The following is a 16,188-nucleotide window of genomic DNA, read 5'->3' as shown; positions in this document are numbered from 1 at the left end:
TGAGGGGAAGCTGGCACACCCGGGGTGGGGTGGGGGCGCAGAGATCATGCAGTTGAGGGGGAAGGTACAAACTCCACAGAGACAGCGCAGGGGGCCGGAATTGAACCCAGGTCGCTGAAACTCTAAGGTGGCGACTCTACCCACTGCACCTCTGTAGCACTCTGGAAACTTTACTCTTGCCCAAGTAAGATTGAGCTTACGCTGGATGGTATGTCAGGAAGTACCCTAGTGGCCATTTTATTGGGTCCCTCCTATGATGTGGCCATTGAGTGTATGTTCCTAGCCCATTCAGAGATGCTTTTTCTGCACATCAATGTCGTAACATGTGATTATTTAAGTTACTAACACCTTGTCAGTTTGAACCATTCTCCTCTGACCACCACTCTCATCAACAAGGCGCTTTTGCCCACAGCACTGCCACTCTTTGGGATTTTTTTTCTATTCATGGTCAAAGTCACTTGGATTACATTTCTTCTCCATTCTTATGTTTGGTCTGAACAACAACAGAACCTCTTGACCATGTCTGCGTGCTTTTATGCATTGAGTTGCTGCCTCATGGTTAGATATTTGCATTAACAAGCAGATGTAACTAATGAAGTGATACTGAGTGCGCGCATTATAATTTCACCACTACCGCTTCCCTCTGCCTCTCAATATTACATGCCACTAAGGGGCAGAATTTGCCCTAGCTGCTTCTGACTGTTCCATTTAATTCCCATTTAGGTGGAGCTGAGTTGCCCCAAGGAGATGGCCTGGAAAGTTAACATGTACCGAGGCTACCTGGCAATCTGCCACCCTGAAGAACAGCAGCTCAACTTCATAGAGCGTCTGATGGAGATGGCCAGTAGCCTGGCCATCCGGGAGTGGCGGAGACTCCCGCACATTGTGTCACACGTGCACACGCCGTTGCTCCAGGTGAGATCCCCACAGTCAGCTGTGGGAGGTGTGGGAGTGTGTGTGTGTGTGTGTGTGTGTGTGAGAGAGAGAGGGAGAAACTGCCTACAACCAACTGTGTGAGTGGTGTGGAGAGAGAGAGAGAGGGTGTGTCAGAGAGAGCAAGAAAGAACAATGTCGTACAGCCATTTGTGTGTGTGAATGTGTGCATGTGTGTCAGTGGGCGGGGGGGGAGAGAGAGAGAAAGAAACTCCCTACCACCAGTTGTGTGACAGAGTGTGTGTGTGTTGGGGGGGGGGTGAGGGGAGAGAGCGAAAACTGTTTTGTTCTAAAATTTCTTCTTACCTGCTTATCACCTCCCCTGGGTCCTCTGCTGCATCCCTTTCTTCATGGTCCACTGTCAGATTCCTGTCAGATTCCTTCCTCTTCAGCCCTTTATTTTTCCCAGCCACCTGGCTTCACCTGTCACCTTCCAGCTATCCTCCTTGTCCCTCCCAACCCCACCTTTTGATTCTGGCTTCTTTCCAGTCCTGAAACGCCAACTGTTTATTCATTTCCTTAGGTGCTGCCTGATCTGCTGAGTTCCTCCAGCGTTTTGTGTGTGTTCCATTCTAAAATGCTGCTTAACCTTCTCCGATAAGCCAAATATTACCAACGTATCACTGTGGGATTTGAAAATGTCAATGTGTTTATCTGATTATTTTCATTTTTCTTTATTCCATCTCCCTCACCATTTCCTGGGATATTTATCACTACATTACTGTATCTTGTACTTAAGAATTCTTTTTTCCCTCTGTGTTGAGTGGGTGATTTGCGAGGCAATGGAACGGAATTGTGGATACATAATAAATCAGAACAAAGAAACGGGCCATTTAGTTCCCATTTGGTAAAATCATAGTTGATCTGTGGCCAAACACTAAGTTCCCCCAACCTTCAATCTCGGATTTATCATTAACAGTTGACCCAGCATCAATTGATGCTTCTAAGGGGGAGTTTCAAGCTTCCTTTATCTTCTTTATGTGGAAGTGTTTTTCCTAATTAGTCCTTGAAGGTCCTGATCCTAATTTTTAGACTGTAACCCTGATTGGCAGAATCTTCAATAGGTTTATTATCTTGTCTCAGAAGCTTGGTGTCATGTAGTACTTCATTCAAGCCTTACTGAGGTGACCTTCAGTTGCTGAACAGTAAAATATCACCCTCGCCCCCTTGTGCTCCAGTATTTTAGTTTTAAAGAGCAGTGTCCCTCTGAAGAAGATTATTTTCTGTTACGGTACGTGACAATGTAATGATTGCTGCACATGGACCTCCTTACTGTCTCCCTGTGCTGCACTTTCTCCGTAACCATAACAGTTTATACGAGTTGAAGTTCATTGGTATCTTACTGTACATATATACAACCATGTGGGTAGCCGGTAGTGGCTCCATATGTCACTACTACAGGGCGTGACAACCCTGACTTACACAAGTCCCGGGCTCAGCTGGTTCCGGCTGACAGTACCCGGTATGGGCCCCCGTCCAGGGTTACGGATCCCACTGCCTTGTGGGTATCTTCTGGAGAAGAGAAGGCTAAAGAGTAAACCCTACACAAATCCGGAGTGGAGCCCCTAAGGCGGTTGGATGACATATCACGTCACCTCCTGGCAGCTCCTGCAGCCAAGCTGATGCCAAATGTACTGTTTCGTATTCCTTTGGACCACATCCGTGAGGCCGAGAGGGGGATCTTGATGTCTGGGTAGTTCAGGATCTCCATATTCATCGCCCAGGTCTGTGCCCTGGAGAGAAATTGCTACCGGGAGCATCCATTGTCTACTTAGACAGACGGAGCCATTAATTAATTTAATCCAACTAAATGAAACAACATTCCTTCAGACCATGGTGCACCCACAATATATATATCACACGCAGCACATTAAGCAAAATGTTACCACAAATAACTTAATAAAATATAATTCAATGTGCATGTAAAGTGCGCAGGACAGGTAAACAGTAAAACAGCTCACTGTCCTAGTGATGAGACCTCGGTGGTATTAAGGTGCTATTGAAAAGCTGGAGGGCATAGGATTAAAAAACATTTAGCTGGGAAGGATTTAGTCCGTGGACCCCAGGTTGGGAACCCATGGTTTAGAACGATATGGGTCAAATGTGGGCAAATGGAGCTATCTTGGTCGGTATTGACCAGCTGTGCTGAAGGGCTACTTTTCATGCTGAGCTTGTTTGTGATTAAGATTACCAGTTAGCATTTGTAATGTACGCTGTTATTATTACCACGGATTCCCCTTCACCTCCTGTAGGTTGATGCATTGCTTCGTTACCATCCAAGATTAATGGAATTTTGCTCACCTTGCAGGCAGCTCAGCAAATCATTGAACTGCAGGAAGCAGCACAAATAAATGCCGGTTTACAGCCCGCTAACCTGGGGAGGAACACTAGCTTGCACGACATGAAGACGGTGGTGAAGACTTGGAGAAATCGTTTGCCCATCGTGTCTGACGACCTTTCTCACTGGAGCAGCATCTTCATGTGGAGACAGCATCACTATCAAGGTACTCCTCCTGATATGGAGTGGCACAGTAGTGTAGCGGTTGATGAAACACTTTACGGTGCCAGTGACCCAAGTTCGATTCCCGCTACTGCCTGTAAGGAGTTTATATGTTCTTCCTGTGACTGCGTGGGTTTCCGGGGTGAAGGTGGTGCTCGGGTTTCTTCCCACGTTCCAAAGATGTATGGGTAAGTGGTCTAATTGGTCACATAGGTGTAATTGGGTGGCATGGCTCGTTGAGCCAAAAGAGCCTATCACCATGCATATCTCTTAATAAAAATAAAGAAGTATTTTGGATCTTCTGAGGTAATTTGATTTGAAGATTTATAGATCGTAGGGGGAACAGAAGATCCCAAAAGAGCAAAACTGCTTCTGCTGGTTAGGGGGCTTGGAATGTGTGGGCCGGGCCTTGTAGAAATTAAAATCCCATACTTTTAAGTCTTATACGCAGTAATGATTAAAATCCGGATCTTCTTCATAAATAAGACTTGATACTTGGTCACAGGTTACCTGTGGATCGTGAGTTTGATAGGTACTGAAGGAAATGGGGATCAGACAGTTGGGCCTCATTGTCAGGACCACATGACTTCCTCCTGATGCTACAAGCTGACAAATTGAATGGGGTTAATGCAGTGGGGCCTCATTCATAATAAAAGTGGAAAATGCTGGAAATATTCAGCAGCCGGGAAGCAGAGATGGTTAGAAATATAAACTTGTTTTTACTCTCCAAAGCTGTTGCCTGACCTGTGGAGTATTTCCACAGTATTTCAGCTCTTCAGAATCTGCAATATTTTGCTTTTGGGTCCTCAGTTATTTCTGTGTTTGCTGCACAGATGTGTATGTGCGTGTGTGTGTGTGTGTGTGTGTAGAAAAGATTCAGGTTTATGTATCACATGTACATTGAAACATACAGTGAAACGTGTCATTTGCGTTAACAACCAGCACAACCTGAGGAGCAGTGAGGGGTAGCCTGCGAGTGTCACCGCACATTCCAGCGTCAACAGTGTTCAGCCGAACAACACAGGCAACAACAGCAATAACAGAACAAAACAACAACAGCAAAGCAAGCTTCTTTCCCATCCTCCCACCCACCCACACACACTGACAGGTCTCCATTCCCAGGACAAGCCACCTCCGGGCATCCAACCACCAGACCTGGACTGCAGTGAGGTGTGAGAATTTCAGTAACAGGGATGGTTTTCTATGTTCAGTTTCTCTGTCCTGTGGAATGGTCACTAAAGATGTGAAAAGTAAACAGGATGGTTTCCAAAGGGGGGGCGGTTGCATGAGCACTATTTGGTATTCACTCGTGTTAGATCAAAGAGTGAAGTAAGCAAAATGCTTCAGGTAATTTATAAACACAAGAGATTAAACAGATGCTGGAAATCTTGAGCACAACAGTGGACAGCCAGCATTTTTTCCCCAGTGGCAAAATGGCTGAGACAAGGGGGATAATTTGAAAACGATTGGAGGGAAGTATCGGAGGGGTGTAAAAAGGTTTTTACACAGTTGCATGGAACTTGCTGTCAGGGCGTGGTGGTAGAGGCAGATACATTGGGAACATTTAGGAGATGAAAGAAAAAAGGATGGCTATATGCTCGGGAAGGGTTAGGTTAATCTTTGAGTAAGTTAAAAGATTGGCACAACATCTTAGGCCAAAGGACCTGTACTGTGATGTTAGGTTCTACGTTCCAAAATGCTGGAGAAACTCAGCAAGTTGGGCAGCGTCTATGGAGGGGAATAAACAGTCGACATTTCAGACCGAGTCCCTTCATCAGGATGACGTTTCTGGTGGGGAACCTTTATCAGGGAGCACTATAGATTTAGGTAATTAATGAGTTTGGAGGTGGGACAGAGAGAAACAAAGTTCCTCTACAACAAACACAGGAACTCGGTCGGTTCTGGGTCGAAGCCCTTTATCAAAGTTGCTCAGGGAAGGTTCAGAGTACCGGGGTGGGGGGAGGGTTGGAGGGAGCCAGTGGTAACAATGATTAGCTTATAGAGAACTGAACGGAGAGCGGGAACCATAGTATTTCATTGAGCTGGCATGTCTCAGTGGGTTGAAAGTCCTCAACATCAAGAGAAAATACATAAGTCAAAGTTCAAAGTAAATCTATTATCAAACTACATATATCAGCATATAAAACCCTGAGATTCATTTATTGTGGGCATACTCGATAAATCCAATGACCATGACAGAATCTATGAAAGACCATATCAATCAGTGTGCAAAAGACAACAAACTGTGCAAATACAAAATGAAAGGGAAAAAAAAAGAAATAATAAATAAATAAATAAACAAGCAATAAATATTGAGAACATGAGATGCCTAGACCTTGAAAGTGAGTCAATAGAGCCATAGGGCTGAGGGGGAATGGCCGGAAGCGTCTCATCCCTGCAAGGTGGGGTGGCAATGTGAAAAGTTCCCTTGGCCCTATTGTAGCGTGGGCCGGGCTGGGAAAATGACTGAAAATGTCAAAAGTGAATGATTATAGTTTGCATTTGAGTAAAGCAATAACAGGTTTCATAACACAGATGGGTCACTATCTAATTGAATGGTGAGATGAGATTCAGGAGTTGAAAGGTTGGCTCCTGTTCCTCGGCGTGGCTACATAACCCCAGGTCGTCGATGCTGTCTGCTAATTAAAAATGAGCTCGTTTCACCTTCTGACGAGGCTTTCCTTCTCCCAGACCATTTACATTGTCTGTGAGTAGCAGGTGGCTTTAACCTGCCCTGGAGCTGATGTGAGCAAATACCCATTGCAAAAACAAAGATCTGACTATTGAAGTAAGATGGGAGGAAGCAGCTGATGTAGCTGCTGAGTCTGGTGGCCTGTTCCTGTGCTGTTGGCACTCGTGAGTTCAAGTCGAAATTATTTCCTGGCAGATTGTCTGTTTGTGAATGATTCAACTGAACGTGTTCACAGTGTTCATCCACTCCCTTCCTTACAGCCTGTCAGTGGGTGAGGGAGACACTCATTCAGTTACCAGTACTACATAAATCAAAAAGCTTCGCTGTAATTTGTAAATAATTTCAAAAATAAAAATAGGTTTGCAGCCTCATAAGGCAAGTTGTTATTCCACTTAAATATGTGTCAGTCAGGGTCGACCATGGATGTTGCGTTCTAGCTGTCTAGATACGCAAGCCAGGGAAGTACAATATGGTGAACAAGCTGTTGCCCAAGTAACAAGCTCCCCCTCTCCACACAGCTGATGAACCCAAAGGAACAGAAAAGACCGATACAGTTTGGCACCAGCAGCGTTGCAGGAGTTGCCAGTCATTATTGAACTCAGTGTAGGACTGCCTTAGGGATTGCAGCTCCAGAGTTTTCCCATGGGGTTTATTCCCAAAAACTTCACCACGAGTAGGTACAGCCGCAAGGCAGCGCAAGTTTGAGATCAGAAGTTTCCTTCTCGTAGGTGAGCTGCCAACCACGGCTGATAAGCCCCATCTGCTCGAAGTAACTGGTTTTAAGGTGCCAGGAACCCACCTTTGCCCCTTCTTCTGTGAGCAGAAATTGTTCCGATCGGGCTTAGTAGCTAGTCCACTTGTGAAGGCCAGGAGCTGGACTTGCATCTCAACTAGCATCTGATAACCATGTCATTGGGAGCATTTAATAGGTAGTGGGATCTTACCCCTGTTACCAACCCCCACCTAGAACAACCTTAAGGAACCTTAAGGAATCTAGTTTAATTAACAAAAGATTACCTCTAATGATACCTAATATCAGAGTTAGGTTCATTAATTTGTTGTTTTTCTGCAACAGTATGGTGCAAAGACAGAAAATTGCTATAAGTTGCTAAAAAAAAAGAAAGTAGTTATGTAGGGGTGTGCTACACATAGCGCTAGAATAGCGACACGCAGTCGGTGAGTTGGAGTTGCGATAGAAGAGATTTATTCAAACTTCGCAGCCTCCTTTAAAGCCTTCCCGTTCCCGCCCTCCCCGGGCGGGACTGCTGTGAGGAATGCATATTCGCAGACCCTTTCCGCGTGCAGGATTTTCCCCCTGCTGGTGAAGATGGCCTGGCGCCCTTTTTGGGGCCGGCCTCTCTGCCGGTGCGCGCTGTTTCGTGAACCGGTTCAAGTGTGCTGGAAAGTGGGTCGCCACAGTTATAGAGTCATGGAACACTACGGCACAGAAACAGGCTCTTCAGTCCATCTAGTCTGGGCCGTGCTATTTGCCTAGTCCCATCAATCTGCAGCTACAACATAGCCCTCCATACCCTTCCACTTATCTATCCAAATTTCTCTTAAATGTTGAAATCGAACCCACATCTACACTTGCGCTGGCAGTGCAATCCACAGTCTGAGTGAAGAAGTCCCCCCCCCCCATGTTTCCCTTAAACATTTCACCTTTCACCCTTAACCCATGACCTAATCTAGTCTCACCCAACCTCGGTGGAAAAAACCTGCATGCATGTATCCTATCTGTATTCCACATAATTTTGTATACCAAAATTTTGTCGACCAATTAGTGCAAAATAAAATGGATAATTAGCTAGTGTTCATGAATTGTTCCGAAAATCTGATGGAGGGGAAGAAGCTCCTACGCTGTGGTTAGTAAATCATTTCAAAAATAAAAACTTAGGTTGCAGCTTTGTAATGCAAATTGTTATTCCACATTTTATGACATTTTGCTTAATTAATTGAACGCACTTTTAAAGAACCGATGAAATCTTATATCAAGATCAGGTTTATTATCACTGATTTGATGACGTGAAATTTCTTGGTTTACGGCAGCTGTACAGTGCAGTAATTTTTACTATAATTTACTGTTGGAAATCACTTTTTAAAAAAATAATACTATTTATAAGATCTGTACTTTTTCACATTCACTGGCAGAAAGCAGTATAGCAGCTAAACTAGATTTATTACCTTTCTCATTTTTAATTGGCGCAGTATTAGCACATTACTCTTGTGATGTAATTGTTTTAATTACGTAGCCTATTAATTCAATCCTATCTATGAAATTGTCTTTGTCTTATCTCTAAAAGTGAGGGATTTTCAGAAGTGCCTTCTTGGCTTCTTAGCTTCTTTATTCCTTTGTCTTACACCTCTTAGCATCATTCCTTAGCTCATTATTTAGTTTGCTTGATACTTTAAGATAAACTGAAATCTTAGAATTAAGACTACTCATCATATTTGACTCCTGGAAAACCCTCAGGATCAGAAGTTAAATGGAGATACAACATTACAAAAAAATTAGTGCAAAAAAAGAGAGGAATAGCTAACATTTATGGGTTCACAGACTGTTCTGACATCTGATAACGGAGAGGTAAAAGCTGCTTCCAAGTCATTTGGAGTGTGGGTCTTCAGGCTCTTGTGCCATCTCCCCAATGGTGGTAATGAGAAGAGGGCATATCCTGGATGGTCAGGGTCTTCGGTCATCGATGCCATCTTCATGACCCGCTGCCTCTTGAAGGTGTCCACAATGGTAGGGAGAGTCATACCCAAGATGGAGCTGTAATACCTAATTTCTAATGTGTGTTATAAAGAGTCACATCAGATTTAATGTAAATGGATTTTTAAAAATAATTTAGAGGAATAAAGCGGTGATGATATTTTTGCAGTTATTTTGATATTAATAGCTACACTTAGCGTGAACAAGGTCTATGTTGCTGTAGCTCATTCAGTTTGTATAGCTCTTTTGACTGCATCAATTTGATTTTCAAATTCTGTTTAATGTTTTGGAAGGAGATGGAGTCATCTTTGTTCTGTTCTCAGCTTAACCATAAGGAGTGATCTGACCCAAATGACCTCCAGCATTCAGTCACGCTTGACTTTCTCTGAGGCTTCCATTTATATAATGCTCCTTGTGACCTCTTGTGTCCCAAGTGCTCTCTGCCAGCAGAGCGCTGCTAAAGGGTGGTCACCTTTGTGACAGAGCAAACATATGAACTGAATGTACTGCAGCTTCTGATTTTGCTTGGGGCATAATTATTCAGGAATGCAACACCACTTTGTATATTGAATCAGTATTGTGAAATTTTGGTTCTTTCTCTCCTTGACTATCTTGCTGTTATAAAGCTATTGAAAGGTTTCCCTAGTACATTACAGTGAACTCTTGGAAAGGAAAAGATTAGATTTATTTGTCACGTCTGCAATAAACTTGGCTTTAATCTCTTACTGATTACACAGGATGTGTCCCTTTGTCTACCGGTCAAAATGAACTATCCTCTGTCTCTGCCTTATGGAGTCAGAGTGTTGCCTAAAATTTAGTTTACTTCTCACACGTATAGTGAACCATTGAGGCATACGGTGAAATGTGTCATTGTGTCAGTGACCAACACAGTCTGAGGATATGCTAGGGGCTGCCCACAAGTGTCACCACAGTTCTGGGGCCAAACCAGCATGCCCACAACTCACTAACCCTAACCCTTTTTGGGATGTGGGAGGAAACCAGGGCAACCAAAGGAAACTCCTGCAGACACAGTGTGAACATACAAACTCCTTACATTTCGGTGGGAATTGAAGCTGGCGATGTAAAGCGTTATGCTAACCACTATTGCCCTAACATGCTTGACCTTACAATCTACCTCATCATGACCTTGCACCTTATTGTCTGCCTGCACTGCACTTTCTCTGTAACTGTTGCACTTTATTCTGCTCTCTGTTACCGTTCTCTCTTGTACTGCCTCAGTGTAACATTGTAATAAATAGATATGCATGGACAGTAAGCAAGATTTTCACTGTACACGTGAATAATAAACTATTTTGACAATTGGATAAACTTGGCTCCGGATTCCAAATTGGAGAGGATAGGGTGGCTGCTGGATTAGAAATGAGAAAGTTGAAAGTTGTAAGTCTGGCAGATGCAGAAGTTAATAGCGGAGGTGATGTTTGAGGCTCTTTTAATACAGAAAGGATAGCTCAAAGACTGAGGAGTTTGGGACAGCTTATTTATTTATATATATATTTTTAAGTGATATTCAAGATTCAAAAAAAAACTTTATCATCATTCTAACCGTATATCAGCTCTGCAGGGTAGAATGAGACAGCGTTTCCCAGGAGCAGTGCAATCATAACATAACAAACGCAACATTAAATAATAAACATAATAAATAGTAAAACATAACAGCCACATGTCAGTTAAAATCAGTTATAAGTGTCCAGTGCAAGTTAAAAGTGTCCAAAGCAGAGTCAGATAGAGCAGCTATTTAGCAGTCTGACTGTCTGTGGGAGGAAGCTGTTTAGTAGCCTTGTGGTTGTAGTTTTGATGCTCCTGTAACGTTTGCCTGATGGCAGAAGAACAAACAGTTCATGGAGAGGGTGTGAGGGGTCTTTAATGATATGGTGTGGAAGAGGCCCTTCCAGCCCACTGAGCCATGCCGGCCAGCAACCCATAGCTTTCACCCTAGCCTCATCACAGGACAATTTACAACGACCAACTAATCTATTAACTGGTAAGTCTTTGGACTGTGGGAGGAAACTGGAGCACCCGGAGAAAGCCCGCGTAGACACAGGAAGGATATACAAACTTTCTTACAGAGGACACTGGAATTGAACTCTGAACTCCGTCTCTCCGAGCTGTAATAGCATTGAGCTAACCACTACACTACAGTGGCACACTGTTAGCGAGTCAGAAAGAGGGAAAGTTGCATTGTGAATTTAAACAAAGTCTCCCCAGGTAAGGTGACTCATCCTCCCAAAGCAACACACACAAAATGCTGGAGGAACTCAAGTAGATCGATGGAGGGGAATGAGCTGTCAAGGCTTTGTGCTGGGACCCTTCATCAGGACTGGAAAGGAAGGAAGAAGAATCCGAAATAAGAAGGTGAGGGGGAAGAGGGAGGAGTACAGGCTGGCAAGTGGTAATTGAGACCAGGTGAGGGGGAAGGCGGGTGAAGTAAGCTGGCAAGTGATGGGTGAGAGAGGTAAAGGACTGAAGAAAAAGGAATTGAAAAAGAGAGAATAGGTGACCATGGAAGGAAGGGACAGTGAAGGAGATGGGTAGGTGGGAGAAGAGAGAAGTTAAGAGGAGAACCAATCTGGGAATGGAAAAAGAGTGAAAGGGAAGAAAATACCAAAAGTTAGAGAGATGGATGTGAGTTTAGAGGCCACCCAGACAAAATGCTGGAGGAACTCAACAGCTCTTGAGGCATCTATGGAGAGGATCTCCAGAAACTGCTGAGGGTGGATGTCAATTGAAAGCTTCAAAAAAAAAGGGAATTGGTGTGTTAATGTCAGAGAAGGATTATGGAATAAAGCCTGGTAGACTGAGATGAGATGCAGACCAGCAGCCGATCAAGTGGAATTGAGGAATGTTGCTGAGAATATGAATAGCCTCTTTTGTTCAATGCATCATTTTCTCTGCAAGTTGAATTTCAATAGGGGGTTACTGGTTCCTTTTCATGCAAAGGGATTTTTTTATTCAGTAAAACAGTGAGATTAGAAGCTGTAACTGAATAGACTTTGTCCATAGCACACTCTGGGAAATTTTCTACTTTTCACATTTCCATTCATTTCAGTGGGACCCACTGCAGCAGATACAAAACGCAGACCAGGTAGGGAACAAACGAGTTTGTAAAACAAAATCAAAGCGACTTTGAGTTTTAGCTCATGCAAGTGTTTGTGTAAACCCTCAGAAATCACTGCCTACCAAGTAAAACCTGGCTGCACCTTAAACTGATTGTGTGTGTGAAACTATTCCTCTCTGCGAATATATTTATAAGATTAAGATGTTCTGTGTGTGGTGCACCTGCCAATGGAGCCTTTAAATGAGCTGGTTAAATTTGCAGATTTCTGAATTCAGGGTACATCAGCATGTGCTTAAGTTAATGTAATTTAATTAACTAAGGGTACTGGTAATTCGGGGTACAAAAGCACAGTAATGAAATTAGTATCTAGGCACATCTGGCTGCTTATCTGGTGATGTGTTCAAATTCCTCCCAGAGCATCTGGGGACTTAAATTCACTTTGTTAGTCAGAAAGAACTAACTTGTGTATGTAATGGCAATAGAGCTATGGGACTGTTGTTAAAAACTAATCTAGTTTACTCATATACTGTACATGTAGCTCTGTGACTGTGTGGCTGACTTTTAAGTGATCTCTGAGCAAGCCATTCAGTTCAAGATTATTTGGGAATGAGCTGTAAAGAGACTTTGTCAGAGACATTATTATCCTCTCAATGAATACAACACAGTAACAGGCCCTTCCGGCCCAGCGAACCCGTGCTGCCCAATTACACCCACGTGACCAATTATCCTACTAACCCGAACGTCTTTGCAACGTGGGAGGAAATGGAGCACCCAGAGGAAACCCGCATGGTCATGGGGAGAACTTACAAACGGGATTGAACCCGAGTTGCTGCCACTGTAAAGCAATGCGCTAATTGCTACGCTGCCTCATGAGAGTCACAAAAAAGGTATTTTTTCTGTAAAGCTGTTATTTTTACTTTGTATGAAGATTTTCTTCAATCTTTTTGAAACTAGAGGGAATCAGATTTCTAGACTGTGTAGGGTTTCGGCTCGAAATGCAACTGTTTACTCCCCTCCATAGATGCTGCCTGACCTGCTGAGTTCCTTCAGCATTGTGTGTGTGTTACTCAAGATTTCCAGCATTTGCAGAATCCAGATTATGAATTGCTCCTGATGTTCCTGTTCAGTTTTGAGAGGGAAAGCGACCCATGCCATTGATAATGAATGTGTTAAAGTCATTGCGTGCTCAAAGACCAATTCAGTTTCCTTAAAAGTTCAATATTCCAGAGCACTTAAAAATTTGAAAGCTGAAATTGGTGAATTTTTTTTTAGAACATACAATGCTGGAAACCCTCAGGTGGTCAGGCAGCATCTGTAGAGGGAGAAAAAGTTAGTGTTTCAGGTCGATAACCTTTCATCAAAACTGGAGGATGATAAAAAGGAATAAGCTTTTACGTGCAGGGAAAATGGGAGAAAGGAGGAGAGAATATTTTGTGGAATTCCTTGCCACAGGCGGCTGTGGAGGCCAGTTCATTGGGTATATTAAAAGAGGATATTGATAAGTTCTTGATTAGTAAGGATGTCAAAGGTTACAAGGAGAAGGCAGGAGAATGGATTGAGAGGGAAAATAAATCGGTCATGATAGAATGGCAGAGCAGATTCAATGGGCCAAATGCCTAATTCTGCTCCTATGTCTTACGGACTGAAATTATTATACTAATATTATCAAGTGCCAAGCAGTTCATCCTGTGCCCAAGTCAGTAAGAGAATTGCAATACAATACTCATCTTTCATGTGTAAATGTACACCAGCAGCTCTCAATCGCTACTGAAATATTTCAAAATGATCTGATCCAGAATTTTAGTTGAAGTGCGGGCAAATGGGACTAAATGGGCAAAAGGGCCTATTACCTGTTTCAGTGCTGTATGACTCTATAATATTGAGTCTATATCACCAATATACGAGCTCATTTAATGATAATCTCACCTGTCAACACCTGTCTCTGTGACTTTACTTCAAATTTGAAAGTAATGTACAGTTTTAATTCTCTCTGTCCTCTTAAAGCTATTGTGGCGGCCTATGAGAACAGCTCTCAGCATGACCCCAACTCCAACAACGCCATGCTAGGAGTCCATGCTTCCGCCTCTGCCATAATCCAGTATGGCAAGATCGCCCGTAAGCAAGGCCTGGTGAACGTGGCCCTCGATATCCTCAGCCGCATCCATACTATTCCCACCGTGCCCATCGTGGACTGCTTCCAGAAGATCCGGCAGCAAGTCAAATGCTATCTCCAGCAGGCGGGCGTCATGGGCAAGAATGAATGCATGCAGGTGGGCAATCATCGCTTATAATGGTATCTCGCCTCCACGTACATCTTCCTTCAGCAGGAGAGACCAACTAGCAGTCAAATGTTTCTGATATTTAATAATGAGTTCCTTCAGAATGACATTTATTATTACTAAACAGAGATGAGGAGGAATTTCTTGAGTCACTGGATGGTAAATCTGTGAAATTCATTGGCACAGATAGTCGTGGAGGCAAAGTCATTGGGTATTTGTGAAGTGGAAGGTGATAAGTTTTTGATTATTAAGGGTGTCAAAGGTTATGGGGAGAAGGCAGGAGAATGGGGTTGAGAAGAATAATGAATTAACCATGTTGGAATGGGGGAGCAGATTTGGTGGGCCGAATAGCCTAATTCTGTTCTTATGGTCCCAGCCGAAAACCGTGACAGTTTATTCCCCGCTATAGATGCTGCCTGACCTGCTGGATTCCTCCAGCATTCTGTGTGTGTGTTGCTATGGATTTCCAGCATCTACAGAATCCCTCGTGTCTCTGTTCTCTGTGTGTTGGTAGTGACAAGACTCTCTTTCAGTTAGAAATGTGTCTGCTGGAAGTCAGGCAGACTCATCAGCAGGGTGTAGAGGGTGGGCTGAGGCTGCCAAGTCATTGGGTATACTTAAAACCGAAGTTAATAAGTTCTCGATTAGTAAGGGCGTCAAAGGTTATGAGAAGAATGGGGTTGAGAGGGATAATAAATTAGCCATGATTGTGCGGCACAGCAGATTCGATGGGTTGATTTGTCTGATTCTTCTTCTGTTTCTTAAGGACTTACATGTGAAGTTTGTTGTTTTGCAACAGCAGTATGATGACAAAAACTCTTAATTACAAAGTCGATAAGTAGCACAAATAAAGGAATAACAAGATGGGGTTTGTGGACTCTAGAATTCTGGTAGTGGAGGGAAAGGAGCTGTTTCTGAATCATTGAGTGTGGGCCTTCAGGCTCCTGTATCATCTCCCTGATGATAATAACAAGAAGAGGGCATGTCCCAGATAGTGAGGGTCCTTAGTGATGTGTGCCGCTGCCTTGAGGCCCCACCTCTTAAAGTTGCCCTCGGTTGTGTGCCTGATGGAGCCGGCTGGGTCTACAGCCCTCTGCAGCTTCCTGCAATCCTGGGATGGTGGGCATTGGAGCTCCCATACCAGACTGTGAAGCAACCAGTCAGGATCTGTAGGGATTTGGGTGAGTCTTTCGTAATATGTGAGAATACAGACTGACTGGCAGTCTACCTCTCTGAGTTAAGGGTCCACTTTGGACTCCTTGATTTTTGTCTCTGGTGGACTCGTGACCCAACAGAGGGTCGTCCTGTCGTGACAACCATAGGTGAGAAGTGAAGAAAAGTTTTCAGTTGGGTCCTCAATTACAATAGTGTGTATTGGTAGATATGATTTGAAAGAAGTGTGTTTGGGTTTAACTTGAGGGAATTGGAAACATTTATGAACACTTTTATCAGAACACAGCAAAATCAATAATTGGTGAGCATAGTTGATTTTATGGTTCGTTAAAAATGGTCAGGTAAATCACTGCCTTCAGAATCTAGTTAAAATATGGCCACTAATTTAACTGCCCAGTTGGTCAGTGAGAATATTTGGTTTAGGACTTTACGAATAGGTCCATTCTGGGGTGGTAGTAGAGGCAGATACATAAGGGACACGCAAGAAACTCTTAGATAGGGACATGGATGATAGAGGGTATGTAGGAGAGAAGGATTAGATTGATCTTGGAATATATTAAAAGGTCGGCACTGCATTGGGGACCAAAGGGTCAGTACTGTGCAGTAGTGTTCTGTGTTCAATATCAATCGTTCAGTGTTCAACTTTCTTCTCTGCAGGGTTTGGAAGTCATTGAATCGACAAACCTGAAGTACTTCACCAAGGAGATGACAGCAGAATTCTACGCTTTGAAGGGAATGTTTCTTGCTCAGATTAACAAGTATGTAAAAAATCTGCCACTACTTAATCTATGTTGTTAAAAGAAAGAATGCCATTGTTTGCAGTGT

General features: G+C 43.3%; 1 protein-coding gene across 2 annotated transcripts in view; it reads left to right on the top strand.

Moving 5' to 3' along the window:
* trrap (transformation/transcription domain-associated protein) overlaps nucleotides 1-16,188 on the top strand; it is a 317,959-nt gene that overhangs the window by 227,881 nt on the left and 73,890 nt on the right. Inside the window, exons 57-61 of one of the 2 annotated variants that reach the window (XM_063059361.1) lie at nucleotides 724-915; nucleotides 3,242-3,437; nucleotides 11,903-11,938; nucleotides 13,916-14,181; nucleotides 16,021-16,121. In XM_063059361.1, coding sequence (XP_062915431.1) covers nucleotides 724-915; nucleotides 3,242-3,437; nucleotides 11,903-11,938; nucleotides 13,916-14,181; nucleotides 16,021-16,121 — 791 coding nt within the window. The remainder of the gene's footprint in view (nucleotides 1-723; nucleotides 916-3,241; nucleotides 3,438-11,902; nucleotides 11,939-13,915; nucleotides 14,182-16,020; nucleotides 16,122-16,188) is intronic. The other variant, XM_063059362.1, reaches the window with a different exon arrangement.

Source organism: Mobula hypostoma, chromosome 9 (genome assembly GCF_963921235.1).
Source record: "Mobula hypostoma chromosome 9, sMobHyp1.1, whole genome shotgun sequence".
Classification (NCBI taxonomy): domain Eukaryota; kingdom Metazoa; phylum Chordata; class Chondrichthyes; order Myliobatiformes; family Myliobatidae; genus Mobula; species Mobula hypostoma.
The sequence above is the reverse complement of the archived record's forward strand: the minus strand, read 5'-3'. Positions and strand labels throughout refer to the sequence as shown.